Source organism: Pipistrellus hanaki (genome assembly GCF_964339955.1).
Source record: "Pipistrellus hanaki genome assembly, chromosome: 16".
Taxonomy (NCBI): Eukaryota; Metazoa; Chordata; class Mammalia; order Chiroptera; family Vespertilionidae; genus Pipistrellus; species Pipistrellus hanaki.
In genome coordinates, this window is record NC_140518.1 from 18,418,615 (window position 1) to 18,436,621 (window position 18,007).

General features: G+C 43.4%; 1 protein-coding gene across 1 annotated transcript in view; it reads right to left on the reverse strand.

Annotated features, from left to right (window-relative positions):
- Positions 1 to 5,232: 5,232 nt before the first annotated feature.
- Positions 5,233 to 18,007, reverse strand: part of ITGB3 (integrin subunit beta 3) — a 52,729-nt gene continuing 39,954 nt past the window's right edge. Inside the window, exons 12-15 of the mRNA XM_084861719.1 lie at positions 16,918 to 17,018; positions 14,874 to 14,993; positions 10,320 to 10,486; positions 5,233 to 8,276 (exon numbers count right to left, since the gene is read on the reverse strand). Coding sequence (XP_084717845.1) covers positions 8,211 to 8,276; positions 10,320 to 10,486; positions 14,874 to 14,993; positions 16,918 to 17,018 — 454 coding nt within the window. The 3' untranslated portion in view covers positions 5,233 to 8,210. The remainder of the gene's footprint in view (positions 8,277 to 10,319; positions 10,487 to 14,873; positions 14,994 to 16,917; positions 17,019 to 18,007) is intronic.

Sequence of the window (18,007 nt, forward strand, 5' to 3'; positions counted from 1 at the left end):
GTTAATCAGTAAAAAAAGTTTTTTGATCTGTTTTGTAGTTTTCGTTTGGCGTTCGTTGAAAAATGGAAAATCAAAAGGAACATTTTCGTCATATTTTGCTTTTTTATTTCCACAAAGGGAAAAACGCATCGCAAGCTCATAAAAAGTTATGTGCTGTTTATGGTGACGAAGCCTTAAAAGAACGGCAGTGTCAAAATTGGTTTGCCAAATTTCGTTCTGGTGATTTTTCACTCAAAGATGAAAAACGCTCTGGTCGTCCAGTTGAAGTTGATGACGCCCTAATCAAAGCAATAATCAATTCGGACTGTCACAGTACAACATGTGAGATTGCAGAGAAGCTTCATGTATCACATACATGCATTGAAAATCACTTAAAACAACTTGGCTATGTTCAAAAACTCGATACATGGGTTCCTCACGAACTGAAAGAATCACAGATAATGCAACGCATTAGCAGCTGTGATTTGCTAAAGAAACATAATGAAAATGATCCATTTTTAAAACGACTGATAACTGGCGATGAAAAATGGGTTGTTTACAACAATATCAAGCGGAAAAGATCGTGGAGCAGGCCAGGTGAACCAACTCAAACAACATCAAAAGCTGATATTCATCAAAAGAAGGTTTTGTTATCAGTTTGGTGGGATTACAAAGGATTTGTCTACTTTGAACTCTTACCACCCAACCGAACGATCAATTCTGATGTCTACATTGAACAACTAACGAAATTAAACAATGCAGTTGAAGAAAAGTGGCCCGAATTGACAAATCGAAAAGGTGTTGTATTCCATCATGACAATGCAAGGCCACACACATCTTTGGTCACTCGGCAAAAATTAATGGAGCTTGGTTGGGATGTTTTGCCACATCCACCATATAGTCCTGACCTTGCACCATCTGATTACTTTTTGTTTCGATCTTTACAAAACTCCTTGAATGGTAAAAATTTCAATAATGATGATGATGTCAAATCGTACCTGATTCAGTTTTTTGCTAATAAAAACCAGAAGTTTTTTGAACGTGGGATTATGATGCTGCCTGAAAGATGGCAAAAGGTCATTGATCAAAATGGGCAATACATTACAGAATAAAGTTATTTAGTTCCATGAAAAAATTGTCTTTGATTTTCTTTTAAAAATCCGCAATTACTTAGCTGCCGACCCAATATATTGATTTCAAAGAGAAAGGGAGAGGGAGAGATATAAACATCAATGATAAGAGAGAATCATTGATTGGCTGTCTTCTCCACGTCCCCTACTGGGGAATCAAGGCGGAAACCCGGCCATATATGTGGACATATATGGGGACACAATGGGTGCACTTGACCAGAATTGAACCAGGGACCCTTCAGTCTACAGGCTGCTGCTCTATCCACTGAACCAAACCGGCTAGGCCTCGTCTTGTCCATCTTTGAATACTTCCCACCTTCCTCTGTTTCTAAATCATTCCATCCTTCTTGGTTCTTCTGCTCAAAAGTGAGCAGCAGCTTGAAGCCCTTTGTCCCATTGCTTTGCTGACATTTGTTCCAAGCTTCAGAAGACTAATCCTTATTTTTGGGAGACAGACTAAGGGGTTTTCTGTTTGTTTTTAATCAAATTCTCTTTTCTTGCTTCCTGCAAATGAATGATACTAGTAAAAGACAAAGCGTGTGTGATTTTTCTGGCTTTCCCTAATTATGATGTCGTTAAAAGGTTGTGTAAAGCCAATTTGATGAAGTTAATCATTTGCAAGATTTACTAAAGTTGTAAATGCTCTGTCAAGCAAAGAGTGTTTTGAAAATATTTTCTTCCAAAAGCCCACAATTTAAAGTATCTTTTCTTTAAAAAGATACAGGTAATTTGTTCACATGAATTGACCCAACCTAAGCTCTCCATTATTTACATTGTGGTAAATAGCATGTGCTTTATAGACAGATCTATCCAAGTTCAAATCCTATTTATGTAATGAATGCAGTGGGGCAAATTACTTATGCTCTCCCAGTCTCAATTTTCTCATTCTTCCAGGATTGTGATAATTAAAAATTGTATATGCGCCCAATAAATGTTACAATAGTTAATTCCTTCAATGATGCTACTTTGTAGGCATTCTTTAGTACTTTCAAAGAAATATATGTTTACTGATTTTGAGAGGAATGGAGAGGGAAAGAAACATCAATGATGAGAGAGATTCATTGATCGGCTGCCTCCTGCATGTCCCCAATTGGAAATTGAGCCCACAACCTTGGGCATGTGCCTTGACCAGGAATTGAACCATGACCTCTTGGTTCATAGGTCAATGCTCAACCACTGAACCAAACAGGCCAGGGTGAAAACATAGTATTTATTCTGATCAGCTATGTGCCCAACTAAAAAGTAGGAGTTTTAATATTATGTGAGAAGGGGAAAACATATATGGGGACACAATGGGTGAGTATAAGGGTTAGGAAAAGTCCAGCATACATCCATCAACATTTTTCCTTTCTTTTTTCTTTAATATATATTTTATTGATTTTTTACAGAGAGGAAGGGAGAGGGATAGAGAGCTAGAAACATCGATGAGAGAGGAACATTGATCAGCTGCCTCCTACACACCTCCTACTGGGGATGTGCCCGCAACCAAGGTACAAGCCCTTGACTGGAATCTAACCTGGGACCTTTCAGTCCTCAGGCTGATGCTCTATCCACTGAGCCAAACCGGTTTTGGCAACATTTTTCCTTTCTCAACAAAGTATTTCCACTGACCACCAATGATATTACACACCCATTACCCTGGCCTTGCCAAAGAATAATCCCAATTGTGTATGATCATGGGAAAAGCCAATTAATATATTAGGTAAAACACAATGAATGGTGAAACTTTTTCCTTACAAAGTTCTTTTCAGGGACACCAATGGAGGTTTTGCCTTTTAAAAGCTCTTAGATATCCTAAATGTTGCTTCCTATATACTTACATTCTGTGTACATTTTTTGGTATCTTGTCAGAAAATACACAACTGATGAAAATGTTTCCTCTATGCAAGAGGTTGGAGTGACATCATTATGACAGCAGCTTCATGGAACACAATCATGTTTCCTGACCTATAATTTTCCTTTCACATAGAAGCCATTCTCATTAAATGGATTTAATTTTTTTATTTACCAATATGGTTAACCTTGATCACAAGCATTTATTGTGTGTAGGTTTTTTATTTCAAAGAGGAAGGGGGAGGGAAAGAGAGAGAAACATCAATGATGAGAGAAAATCATTGATTGGCTGCCTCCTGCACACCTCCTATTGGGGCTTGAGCCCGAAACCAGGACAAATACTAAATGACTTTTTTGTTTGTTTGTTAATCCTTACACATTTTTTTCCCATTGGTTTTTAGAGAGAGTGGATAGGAAGGAGGGAGAAATAGAGAGAGAGAGAAAAACATTGATGTGAGAGAGACACATCGATTGGTTGCCTCCTGCATGTGCCCAAACCAGAGCCAAGGATCAAACCTGAAACCCAGGTACATGCCTTTGACCAGAATCAAACCGCAGACCCTTTGGTATGCAGGCCAATCCTCTAAACACTTAGCAACACTGTTCAGGGCCTAAATGGCTTATTTGCTATTTCTTCCTCACAACAGTATGAAAAATGAGTGCACTAAAATTCTGAGACAACCTTTTTGTAATTGATCCCAGTGGTTATTAGATGGCTGTTACTCTGGAGTCAGATTACAAAAACTAAGAGTTAAGGGATTACAAATATGATTTCACATATAGCTTTTCAGTTAGTTTTCACATAAGGCCCTCCATTTTCATCCAGACATTTAGTCACCAGTTACCAAAATGTAAATAAAACAGTGGGTCTTAAAAAATGTCATCATAAAAGGACTCAATCTATGCTCACATAATCTTTTTATGCCATGCACTCTATTGTTTTAAAAATTTACATTGTAAGGAATGTAAGACACAAAGGCAGCAATTATGTTATGAGTGTCTGTAAAATATTTCAATCCCATTTAAGTGCTCAATGCATTTAAAATGACAAAAAGTGAACTTGCATATTTTAAAGTCTTATTCTGGCATCCTACTGGATGACAATGTTAACGATGAAGATTTCAACCCCATCTCCCATGAATACCTGTTGTGAGAGTATTTTCTTGCTTCAGCTTGGTACACATAAAAGGTTTTCTTTCTTTTTTTTCTTTTTTTTTTTTTTAATATATTTTATTGATTTTTTTACAGAGAGGGAGGGAGAGAGACAGAGAGCTAGAAACGTCGATGAGAGAGAAACATCAACCAGCTGCCTCCTGCACACCCCCCATCGGGGATGTGCCCACAACCAATGTACATGCCCTTGACCCGAATCGAACCCGGGACCCTTCAGTCCGCAGACTGACGCTCTACCACTGAGCCAAACCGGCTTCGGCATGAAAGGTTTTCTTAGATGCCTGCGAAGTATTTTGTTAGCTGCCCTTTCCTTCCTGTGATTCTGATCTCTCTCTCCTCTCTCTCTCTCTCTCTCTCTCTCTCTCTCTCTCTCTCTCTCTCTCTCTTTTAATTTTTCATGGGAATTTGTGGCTGAGTGAACCCAAGAGCCTCTGATCACTTAACTTGGAAAATTTATTTTCATTTTTGTGACTAAGTATTTGGTTTTCTTAATCTATCAGCCAAGGTATGTTCTTAATCTTTTAGTAACTTGCTGACTGACTTACTGGAAATTCCTTTCTAGGCCAGAACAATAGGGACATGAATCCTTAAATCGATGATTCTCAAACTTGAGCGTTTAACAGAATCACTAAGAGGGCTTATTAAAACACAAAATGCTGGGTTCACTCCCAGATTTTCTGATTCAGTGGTTCTGAGTGAGGCCTGCGAATTTTCATTCCTAACAAGTTCTTGGGTAATACTGATGCTGACGTTCCTGAGAGCACATTTTGAGACCCACTGCGGTAAATAAAAGGGCATTTAAATGGTCCTGTAAATAATTTACCATTAAACCTTATTTTTACCAGTTCATGCTTCCTGTAAACAGAACCTAAAGTGACAGACTATTCTATTGAGGATACGAAAGTTCCTAAAAATCCCCAACTAGAAAAAAAAGTAACTCTTAGAACAGGATTGTCATTAAAGTCTAAAGAAAAGCTCTAGGTTCTGAAGCTAACTGCAGTTTCAGTAGTAATCATTCTGTTGCATTTGGAAACATGCTTGTTCTAAAATAATCATTATTTTCACCCAAAGGAAACAGAAATAACAACACAGGAAGCACGGGGGAGCCTTAGGCCACTTCTTTTTGGAAAACACATTTAATTCATTGTTGCACAACTCAAACAGAGGAGGTGGTGAGGAAGTCAGGAAAGCTCGTAAGTCACTTTGACCAGAAATACTTAATGGAGAGAAGTATCTTGAAATCATGGGTGGACTAGGAACATCGGAATGATAAAGAACTGACACCTTACGTGACACCTTGTCAGGAATGTTCAAAGTTTCCCGTTACTGTCCACAGACCCTGAAACTGACCCTGAAATATCTCCAAAAGAGCGGAGCACGAATGGCCTTTTTGTGCTGTTGTCTGATGCCAAAACACTATTGAGATGTTCACCCCACATGAGTCCAAAACTCGCTGCTATATGCTCTCTCCTGAACACACTACAGGTTCCCACAGAAATAGACAAACAGCGCTGGTTTCAAGGCCTATGAGCCTCATTCTAGAAGCTCACACAAGATTCCCATGGATGTTTTAGTCCAGTGGTCAGCAATCTCATTAGTCAACAGAGCCAAATATCAACAGTAAAACGACTGAAATTTCTTTCAAGAGCCAAATTTTTTAAACTTAAACTTCTTCTAACGCCACTTCTTCAAAACAGACTCGCCCAGGTTGTTTTGGACTCATGTGGGGTTCAAAACATTGTGAAAGAGCCACACTCAAAGGGCCAAAGAGCCGCATGTGGCTCATGAGCCAGTTTGCTGACCATGGTTTTAGTCTATTGGATAGCTATTCTTTCTCCTTTGATATAGTTTCTTTATATGTCATCTTACCTAAAGAAAATGTACTAATGCTCTGATGGACTCTTGTCTCCATAGCTGAAGGTTACAGTTAGGTTCTCAACTTCTTGGATTCCTTACCCATCCGTCACTTATCCCTCCACCATGGTACCATCCCCTACAGTAAAGGGTAATCCGTGGCTCAGACAGGGCGCAGTCATTTTCCCCATTCCTAATTCCAGGGCTTATTCTCAAGGTTAACACCTGGATACAAACCATCCGTTTCAGCTGCTTCTTATGGATGCCTCTTCCCTAATATGTGGGTGCAAATGTGTGCAAAGTGAACTAAGAAGTAGGAACTAAGTGGAGCTTAAAGACTACAGTGTCAGGACATGTAACAGCTAACAAGAGTTGGAGAAGAGGCTCCAAGACAGGATAGAGTGAGGCTTTTCATTGAGTAACGTGATGTGGAAAGACATCTGCTCTTGCCAAAGCCAGGTCTCTTTCCCAACGAAAACAATAAACGCAATCAGCATCCCACAGAATCTTCATGGTGAGTTTGATCTCAAAGGAAGTCCCGACATCTTAGATTTCTGACGCTAACAGAGACCTTCTAGACTGACTGGTCCAAACCCATCATTTTTCAAACTAGAAAACTGAGCCTCAGGGAGAACAGAGTGACTTGCCTTAATTACGGTTACAGATTCCTTAACAGCCACACTGAGGCCAGGTCTTAGGTTTTCTGATCATCAGATCACTATTTATAGATCTTCCCCTTTTTCTTGGGGACTGAGCGGGTGGTAAACACCATGTAAACACCAATGGAGCAATGCTATTGCTGTTTCCCGTTTCCCTCCTCCTCAGGAAAGGTCCAGCATGCCTGTGAGTCCATCCCCACAGGCTTCCGGGATAAGAAAGCCTTTACAGATCCCCCAACTGGGCGGTGACTCGCTCTGAGTGGTGCTACGTGGTGCTGTCTGTATCCAGCCCAAGTCTATGTGGCTTTTTTTATACTCTCCTTCCTTGTCATCAAATAAAATTACAAATGTAATACAAGTGTGTTTATATACATGTTCCTTTAGTTTAAGCCTCATCGTGGTTTCAGGTGCCCTGATGAGAAGAAAGAAAAAAAGAAAATTGCACTTGTGACCTCTCAGATTAACGACTGAGTTAAAATGAGGTTGCCCAGCCCGAGGGAGAATAGGCCACACACGCGGATTCAACTGGCCCAGCATTTCACCCTGGCACGTATGCCCAGCACAGACTCAGAGACCCGTGGGAATGACTCCCCAGAGGTAGGTAAAGGCGATCAGCCCGGCGGATGGATTTGGCACATAAAAGCACAGGGCAGGGTGTGTGGAAGTGCCTTGGACAAGGGCAGAAGGCCTGAGGGTGGGCCAGACCGCTGGCTCTAACCATAGCACCCTTTCTGGGAGGAAAAGCTTTTGGTCACGAAAGTCCCAGTATGCAGCAAACATCTACAGCAGTGAGAACGTTGAAGTAGGAGGTAAGAAGCAGTGCTGGTCCAAGGGTGAAACACTTCTAAATGAGCTTCTAGGATGGAGCTGCCAATTGGGACAAATCAGAAGGGTCATTTTGAACTGCAGGACCCTGGCACATTCCCCAGGCCATGCATGACCCCTGGATGGCCCTGCCATCCTTTCTCCCAATAGATCCAAGAATTCGGTAGCCAGGACTCCCCTACTGAGAGAACCATGCTGGACTGAGGCGATAGCAAAAGGCACAGGCAGCTCTGATGATTCGGCTCTGCCCCCGAATTCTCCTTCAGCCTGAGGGAGGGGAAAGGAGACAGGGGAACAGTTCCTGCCATAGCCTCTGAGAGTCAGGCCCAAGAACCATAACCCCAGGGCGGAATCAAAGTCCCGTTCTCTGGAACGAGAGGCCTGTTCTTCAGGGAGAAGGGCCGGAGAAGGAAGGCTGGCTTCTCTCTGAGGTAATGAAGAGCATCTGCTCAACTCCGTAGGTCACCCTCAGGTGAAGCAGGAGAATCCCTGAAGGAGGCGTTCTGAGGACAAAGGCTGAGGAGCTCCGCTTCTCCGGGACAAGCCACACGTTTTAAATTACACATTCCCCCCACGCAACCCACTCACATACACTAACGCACAGAGACCCGCGCTGCCACGCATGCACATTCTCCCACCCCACCTCACTCCAAGTCCCCAACCCCGCGCCACAGACGCTGTCCCCTGTAAACATGACGGCAGAGAGGCCCACAGTCCTGGGACACTCTGCTAGTGGTCTGAGGACGACGGCTTGTCATTAAGTGCCCCGGTAGGTGATGTTGGTGAAGGTGGAGGTGGCCTCTTTATACAGTGGGTTGTTGGCCTGTGGAGAGAATAGAAGAGGGTCTTACAGTGAGTCTTCAATTCCACCCTGTCCGCAAGGCTTACTTTCCTCTGAGAAATTTGCCCAAGACACCCTTCTCAGGGATACACCATCGGTGAACAGCTTAATGCTCATTGTACCACACATTCACTCTGAAGATGGGAATGGAGAGAGAGAGAGAGAGAGAGAGAGAGAGAGAGAGAGAGAGAGAGAGAGGGAGAGAGAGAGAGAGAGAGAGAGAGGAAGAGGGAGAGAGAGAGAGAGAGAGAGAGAGAGAGAGAGAGAGAGAGAGAGAGAGAGAGAGAGAGAGAGAGAGAGAGAGAGAGAGAGAGAGAGAGAGAGAGAGAGAGAAGAGAGAGAGAGAGAGAGAGAGAGAGAGAGAGAGGAGAGAGAGAGAGAGGGAGAGAGAGAGAGAGAGAGAGAGAGAGGGAGAGAGAGGGAGAGAGAGAGAGAGAGAGGGAGGGGAGAGAGAGAGGAGGATGGAATGCCATTCTGCGCTATTTCTAAGAGGTTAAATTCCATCCCATTCCTTTTTGGTGATTCCAAACATTTCAGGGTAGCTTTGAACCATCAGTTCCTCCCTCTCTCCAACACTCTCTCTTTTGCCCTTTTTCCTTTATTGTGACCGTGCTGGGGATGTAGGCAGGGAAGAGAGATGTAGAAAGTGGTGTTTGGAACATAGAGGAAAGCTTTTGCACAGATAATCCTGAACATGTTCTCATCTTATCCCTTCAAGCACTACCTATAAACCGTCATGTTATCAGGGGGAAAAAAGTTCCTCACTAGATTTCCCAAATTACTTTCTAGTAAAAAGTGACAAATGCCATAAGGTCTGGTGGCCCTTAGTGGTAGCTTCGAGAAGCACAACACATTCTCACGTGCCTCAAGGGGCTCAGGATTTCTACATTTTCTGGACAGAAACATCTCAGTTTCTTGGGATCCTGGGGTACAAAGGCCTGAGGACCTCATCCAATGGGAACAAACTTACAGCCTAAATTTGGACAGTCAGGGAGTCAAATGGCAGAAAAAAAGCTGAAATGAAGGCGAGCCAAAGGATAATTCAATTTAATTAAGTATATGGAAGGTTCTCAAAAAATGCTTGTTTGGATTCAATTAAGATAAACTGCAGAAAGCACAGAAGTGGAGTCTGATTTAGAAGCTATCATCATCATTTGAGAAAACAGAAAAGAATAAGATGGGATGACATCCTGCTACTATTCCCAAGCAATTGACCCAAAAAAGGATATCCTAATCCCCTCCCTCTTCTCTGTACTCGGTTTCGTTATCTACAAATGAGTATAAAAATGTTGCCTGTCGCCGAAACCGGTTTGGCTCAGTGGATAGAGCGTCAGCTTACAGACTCAAAGGTCCCAGGTTCGATTCAGGTCAAGGGCATGTACCTTGGTTGTGGGCACAACCCCAGTGGGGAGTGTGCAAGAGGCAGCTGATCGATGTTTCTCTCTCATCAATGTTTCTAACTCTCTATCTCTCTCCCTTCCTCTCTGTAAAAAATCAATAAAATATATATATTTTAAAATGTTGCCTGTCATATAGGGTTGTTATAGGGTGAAATAAGTCAATTCATGTACCAGTCCTTGGTACATGGTAACTTCTCAGTAAATGTTAGCTATTTTAATATTTTTTTCCTGTTTGTGTTTAACACGTTAAACCTCATTAGTATATAATGTGTTAGTATATATTCTATGTACAGTATATGCCATGTTCTCTGTGTAGGATTCTCAAGTTTGTCCTGTCTCCCTCCATTGGAGATTGTTTCCTTTTCATCTCTTCATAGTGTTCACAGCAGAGTCGGGCCCTATCTGTGCTCAGTCAGTACTCACTGATGTGGCCTGTGGTGGTAGAGAGAGAATCAGGTGGTTTCCAGGAGGCGTAAGAACAGTGGAACAGTTAGACCATCTCCCAGTTTCCAGATAAGAGGCTAAATGGAAAACTACTAGCTGAACCTGGCCACCATAGGCAATCTGCTCTGACCACCTCAGGCTCCAAGCCAACAGCTTAAGAAAATCCAGCCCAGTCTCTTACCGTGTCCCATTTTGCTCTGGCTCGTTCTTCCTCAAATTTCGCAAACTCCTTCCGATCATGGATGGTGATGAGGAGCTTCCAGATGAGCAGAGTAGCAAGGCCAATGAGCAGAATGGCCCCCATCACTGACAGCAGGACCACCAGGATGTCAGGGCCCTTGGGACACTCTGTCAGGAGATAGCAGAGAGCGGGGTGATTGTGATTGGAGCAGGAATCACTTGAACTGGCTACAAATAAGATCTTTTTTTTTTTCTTCTTGATTTCAGAGAGGAAGGAAAAGGGAGAGAGAGATAAAACATCAATGATGAGAGAATCATTGATCAGCTGCCGCCTGCATGCCACCTACTGGGGATCAAGCCAGCAACCTGGGCATCTGCCCTGCACTGGAACTGAACCCAAGACCCTCCAGTCTGTAGGCTGATGCTCTATTCATTGAGCTAAATTAGCTAGGGCCAAATAAGATCTTTTTGACAAAGTAATAAAGAACTAAAAAATTCTCTGAAGGAAACAGGACTTGCCCCCAGCCCCCCAAAAATCAATTAATATGTAATATATATTATTGACTTCAGAGAGGAAGGGAGAGGGAGAGAGAGAGATAGAAACAACAATGAGAGAATCATTGATTGGCTGCCTCCTGCATGCCTCACACTGGGAATTAAGCTACAACCTGGGCATGTGCCCTGACCTGGAATCCAATTGGGGATCTCCTGAGTTCATAGGTCAATGCTCAACCACTTAGCCACCCTGGCTGGGCTCAATTACTACTTAAAAGGAGAGGGCACAACCTTTAGGACAGTAATCATGTGTTGAGTCGTTTAAATCAGGCCGTGAGCCTGCTAAGAGTCTAGTCTATTCCATGTGGGTTCACACAGTATTTATTAAACATTTATTTTAAAGGCAACATTGGATAATCAGGAATCTCCCCTTGAAATTTCAGATTCTTCTTTTAAAGAATCCAATGATCTAGAAACACTGAACCTATATTTTTACAGGGCAGCAACTGGCGAGGGCTGAGGAGCAGCTGCCCCTTTTATTTATTTATCTGATTTAAATATGTTGTTATTGATTTCAGAAAGAGGAAGAGAGAGGGAGAGAGGAAGAGAAATATCAATGAAGAGAGAGAATAAAATCAATAGGCTGCTTCCTGTATGCCCCTTACTGGGGACCGAGCCTGCAACCTGGTCATATGCCCTGATCGGGAATCAAACCATGACTTCCTGGTTCATGGGTTGACACTCAACCACTGAGCCACATTTGCCAGGCACAATTGCCTCTTTTGGATGGGACATGTTGGCCACAGTCCTCACCATTCACTCTTTTCTCCGCTAAACTACAGTAGCAAAGTATGGCTTGTCATTGAATCTGTGCTACACCATGTGGGCTCTGGAACCAGACTGCGTGGGTTTGAACCCTGGTTTACCACTTACATTGCTATGTGACCTTTGATAAACTAACCTTTCTGGGTGTCTGTTTCCTGTTTTACCATCTTAAAATGGAGAAAGTAGCAGCACTGACTTTGAAAACTTGCCATGAGGAATAATTAAGGAATTTAAAGAACTCAGAACAATGTCTGGCATAGCATTCGTGTGCAGTCAATACCAGCTACCATTGTCGGTGGTATTCTTGTTATACCTGGCTGTTTTCACTAGTTTATTTACTTAGCTCCTGTAAGTATTTGAGTTTGCTACCCTAGTTCAAATATTTACATCCCCGAGGGCTGGGAACCTGATGACCTTTTCCAGCATACTTAGAGACCAGGCGGCCTGCCAGCCGAGACAATATTTTGGGTTCCTTCCCAAAATATGTAGTCATCTAAAATCCTAACCCTATTGAGAGCCGACTTCCTCTTCAACCCCAGTCAACAGCCAACACAGGCAGAGGTGCGTCACCCGCTCTGAGGGCCAGGATAAGTAGGCTCAGCAGAGCTCTGCTGCCCATAAACCACAAGTGTCTGGTGGGTGACCTCACTCCAGCAACTTCGCAGGTGTCATGTAATTAAGTGTTTACATATATGCCTATTGATGGGTCTGGAGAGGAGGTCACACCCACTTTCCACACTGTCTCCCACCTTCCTCTCTAAACATGCACCCTGTATTCACCGCACACTGCCCAAAAACAACCACCACCACAAACCCAAGCGGGCATTTTTCCAAGCCACCAAATTACACCCTGCCTGTAATTAAAGGAGCGCCCGGAGAGAAGCTGTGAGTCCCAGTGTCTGAGTTCCCAGGGGGGAAAGGCTGAGTTCTTCTGGGAAAAACAATTACGAATCCTCTGGAAGACTGAGGGAGGGCCGAGCCCCCCCAATCCCAAGGTGAGACCTCTTCAGTTCTGTATCTCAATATGGGCAGAACAAGTAGAACACCAGGAGGATATATGTTGGGTCACTGGAGAGTCCTTCCAGCCACAGTGATGAGGACCCAGGGTTGGGTCAGGAAAGACTGGGTAGGGTTAGCAGATTTGACAAAAGTATAGGAAATCCAATTAAACTTGAATTCATAACCTTTTAGCATAAGTATGTACTAAATATTGCAATGACATACTGTATCTTATCAGGCAATCCTATCCAGGAGCAACGAGGGCTCAGCTAAGGCCTAATACCACTTAGTCAATGCCACGCCCTTTGGCATTCTCTCTCTCCTACCCTGCAGTGGCTCGGTCTTTCAAAGAGAGCCTCTGCAAGGGCATGAATTAGGGAAGAGAACTAAAATAATCTCCTCCTATACTCCAGTGGAATGCTACACTCACCTCAAAGCCAGAGCCCCTGAAAATGGTTTGGGTTGGGTGAGAGGAGAGAGAGGCAGAATTTGGAATTTTAAGGCAATAAGACAGGAAGTCTGAGTCTGGGTAGAGGCATACTGTCAATAAAGTCAGAAAAGTTACCTCTCCCCCCCCCCCCCCCCCGGGGTTATTCGAACCATCCTGGATTATCAGCATCTTTGTTTTCCACAATTCCAGGTAGAAGGTTGTAGTCTCAGAATACCCAACCAAAAGATTTTGAAGCAATAGCAAGGATTATTGTAGCAAAGAGATGAATTAATCTGCAAGATTATATATCCAGAGTTAGATAAATAAATTCGTGAAAACAGCTGGGTATAAAAGCAAAAAAAAAGAAAAAAGAAAAAAAAAAAAGCAAGAACATACCATCCTTTTGAAATGAGAAGGGGCAAAGGTACCAATAAGGTGGGTGTGGAAAACTGTAAAATGGTTTAACACAGGTGGATGGGAAAGTGTGAGAACACCACGTCCAAATAATCCACATCTGCTCTCCACAGGTACTCACCCAGACTTCTCTCTCCCCTTCCCCATGTCAGCTTTCCCTTGAGTCACTAAATAAAACTAAGGTGATGCCCTTTCTTTCTCTTCCCTTTCCCTTATGAAGGGTGAGAGCTCTGGGAAAAGCAGATGAACAATATCACAGATGGGGGCACCATGCTCTCCTATACCCATGGCGACAGCAACAAGCTGGGTGACATCGATGTAGCAGCCCTTTGCCCACTTTCACCCCCAAAGCTGTCCTAACAGATATCAAGATGTATATAAGCCTGCTTGCTCCTAGGAATAACTAGTCCTATTGATTCATTCACAAGCCATTTATTATCGTCTCTGTAGATGACTGAGTCAAGTATGGGTATATAACAATTGATAAGACAGTTCCCGGGTTTATGGCGTTTATAATCTACTAAGAGAGACAGGTGATTGAAGAAGCAATTCGTGTGATGAAGGTCTTTGAAGGGAAACAGGCTGCTAAGAGAATCAAACAGGAGCACTAAACCTGGTCAGCAGAATGAGGCTAGAGGAGGCCTGAGAAGGCTCACTGGGGCAAGTAATGTGTCTAAAGCATTATCACGTCAAAACATTGGGGTACATCACAATTACCAAGAGCATTAATGAAGAACACAGAGGCAAAATTTTGTGAAAATATGTCAGGGCTCGGGACTCTGGATTTATTTATTTTTAACAAGAAAACATACAGAAGTTTCATAACCACCGCTGTAAAGCAGGTGTCAGCAAACTGGCCCGCAAACAAAGTGCTGGTTGCCACCTGGTTTTGTAAATACAGCCAGACTCCTTCATTTACATATTGCCTATGGCTGCTTTCTTGCTACAGTGGCCGAGTAGTCCCAGCAGAGATCACACGGCTCACAAATCCAAAAATATTTTAACATCTGGCCCTTTGTAGAAGAAGTTTGCACGCCTCGGTCAAAAGAATGATTTAAAGAACTCGCTACAGCTGTAAAGAATGTAAACTGACCAAGTGACTTAGCCCACAACTCAGGTACATGCCCTTGACTGGAATCGAACCTGGGACCCTTTAGTCCGCAGGCTGACGCTCTATCCTCTGAACCAAACCAGTTTTGGCAAAAATCACCTTCTTGCTAATATTTGTATTTAAATATCCCCCATCCCCAAATGACAGGCCCTACCGTATCACTTGTAAGGTCAGGCTTCACCTGGCTGTTCCATTTCAGAGGCATGATAGATGAAATAACTGCCTAACATGGTCCTTTCTCTCCCTGGGGGCAGCGCCAGGGCTGCTGGGGGTTCACTCACCTGGCTCTTCTACCACATACAGGATGGACTTTCCACTGGAGTCTTCATAGTACTGGAATCTGATGACACAGTCATCCTCATTCTTGTAGGTGCAATTCACTGCATCCTTGCCAGTGTCCGCTGGAAGAGGGGGGGAAGATGAGAGGATGAGAAAAATTGGTCAATTCCTGGAAGATGGGTTCATCTCCGAGCCCTACTCATGGAATTTCTGTGAAATTATGCAACAAAAAACCCTACGCTTGACATTAGGCAAGGTGCCTGGATTTGAGATGGCTGTTGTGCCTGGCAATTGCCTCCAAATGACCCTGTCTGTGTACTTTGTCCCTCACCGCCCCTTTTTGGTTCTCAGTCCTTCCTCAGGAAGGAACATGATATAATAGTATTACACAATCTGATTCAAAGCTTGGCTCTACCACTTACCAGTTGTGTGACCTTGGGTAAGTTACCTGACCTCATGAATTCCTCTTTCTTCATAAATAAAAGGAAAATGATACCCTCACCTCACAGAGGTGGTTGAAAATGAAATGGCATAAAGTTAAGGGCGGTGTTCCGTTCTCTTTCATTTCTCTGCTTGCTCAATGATTCTCAATAGTTTGTGCATTCAGCTCTCAGAGTTCCTTCATTTCTGCTTCTGACCCAGTGTTTCTATCCAGAGCCATCCTCTCTTCTCTGATTCCCATCATGTTTTGTAGGTTTCATTCCTTCTCATTCTAAAGCCTGTGATTCTGACAGTGAAACTATGGGTTACCCTCTTCCAGCTGCACCAAATCCTACACTGATGAAACTGACAGGTAAAAAAAAGGAACACAATGAGATTATGCAAATGTGTCAAGGTCACACAGCAAGTAAGTGACTAGCATGAGTCTCAAAGCACAGCCTACAAACTTCAACTCAATAAGCCTTTAATTTAGTGAATCAGTTGGAAAGAGTAAGAATTTCAGGGTTTATTTCTAGTCTTAACCCATCACTAATTTGCTTGGGCAAGTTACTTAACTTCCCCGAAATTCAATTTCCTCATCAAAATGAAGATCACAGTAGTCCTAGAGTTCTACTTTACTAGGTTGTTGGGAAAAGACGACAATTATGTGCATGAAGAGATATTTTTTATAACTTTTATAAGTTATAAACTTTCATACAAATATTTATTTTTATGATTATCATGGCAGGTAGGGTGTAGAAATACTTATCAACTAACCTGTAATACCCATCTGGTCTAGATAATAAAAATATCTCATATCTGAGCAGCCCCTCCTCCCTAAACTCAATCCCCAAATCACCCTAACTCCAGCCCCATTTCAGATGTTTGCCAAAGGGTCCAGAGATCTGACCCTTTTTCATGACACCTGCGCCTAGAAGCTGACTGATTGGCTGTGTCTCTTGGTAGCTCTCACTGAAAACCTGTTTCCTGCCTTCGTGGGAGATGGCTATCTCCAGAGAGATCGCCATCTCCCTGGCCCCACCCAACCCTATCTGGCCCAGAAAACAGCAGCAGATGTGCTGACAGCACCAGAGATCGTTGTCTTTAGGTCAAAGTGAAGTACAGATCAGAAGAGCTGCAAACGAGTTGCTCCCCACTTTGTCTATTCCATCAGGGGCTCCGGAGAGCCAAAAAAGGCTTCAGATATGATTTTGGCTACAAATCCATAAGGGTGAAGGTTCTTCTCCAAAAAAGCTGAATGCCTGACTTCTAAGTAAATGCTTCCTAGCCTACTGAGCTAAGACTGTCGGGGGTAACTACTCTCCCACTCTGTGCTTCAGTTTCTTCCTCTGTAAAATGGGGGTGCTTTCTCCTCCTTTCCTTGAGGAGATATAGTTTGGTTGCCTGATTTATGCACGCTTTGAAAGCTATTTTCAGGATCTTGCTGAGTATGTGGGTTCCTAGAAGTAGAAAGGGGAGGATCTGCTGAACAAATTAGAAGTGAGGAGGACTCTGGAGTCAGCTTTCATGAAGTGCCTTCTGTGCCTTTGAGGTCACCATTACTCCCCCATGTCACAGATGACAGTTGGGTAGTTTCTGAGATTAAATCAGAAAAACTGAACTTACTAAGCTCCTTCACAGACTCAATCTCATCACGACAGTAACGGTTGCAAGTGTTTTCCATGTGTAGGGTTCCTCGGTCGAACTTCTTACACTCGACACACTCCCTAAGGAAAGGGGAGGAGGAAAGAGGGCACAGGGATTAAAGCAAGCTAGGAGCAACCCCGAGAGTGTTTTAGTCTGGCTGACCTCCATACACCCAGGAAGCTGCTCCAGCTCAGAAAACACACTCACAAACCGAACCATTTGTAAGACCCTTCAGGGGCCCAGAGAGTCAATCTGGAGTTCAAGGCCTGGCAGGCAGAGGCCTCCAGGCAACATCATTACATTTCTCCATCCAAGGCCATGACGGGAGGGTGAACCCTATGGCACTTCTGGGAGCCTTAAAGTCAGAACCAGCAACATAGTTTGGGGACCCAGTGCAAAATGAAAATGTCAGGCCCCTTGCTCAAAAATTACTAAGAATTTCAAGTCTGTGACAGTGCATTAAACCCAGTGGGGGCCCTTCTAAGCATGCGGCCCTATATACAGATGCTATTTCTCTTACCACTCTTAAGTGGAAGGAGAAATGGGAACGCCATGGACTTGGGACGCCAGAAGCTTTCTCTGATCCCCAAAAGAGAGATGATTGATTATATTGGTGGACATCTGTTGCCTTAGTGTAGTGGTCATCAAACTGTGACTCACGAGCCACTTGTAGCTCTTTGGCCCCTTGAGTGTGGCTCTTCCACAAAATACCACGGCCTGGGTGAGTCTATTTTAAAGAAATGGAGTTAGAAGAAGTTTAAGTTTAAAAAATTTGGCTCTCAAAAGAAATGTCAATCGTTGTACTGTTGATATTTGGCTCTGTTGACTAAAGAGTGTGCCGACCACTGCCTTAGTGTAGCTCCAGCCCCACATCTCCCACAGAATCAGAACATCAGCACTTGAATGTTCCCCGGAAGTAATCCGTGTAGCCTTTCTCCCAATCAGGGAGGGATTCAGGATGCTACCCTAGAAGAGGGGTTTCTCCACCTGGGGTCCGTCTGGTACCACACTGACTCCTTCATGGTTGGCTCCACCTCCACCTTTCCCCAAAGTTCTCAGTGAAAGAGGA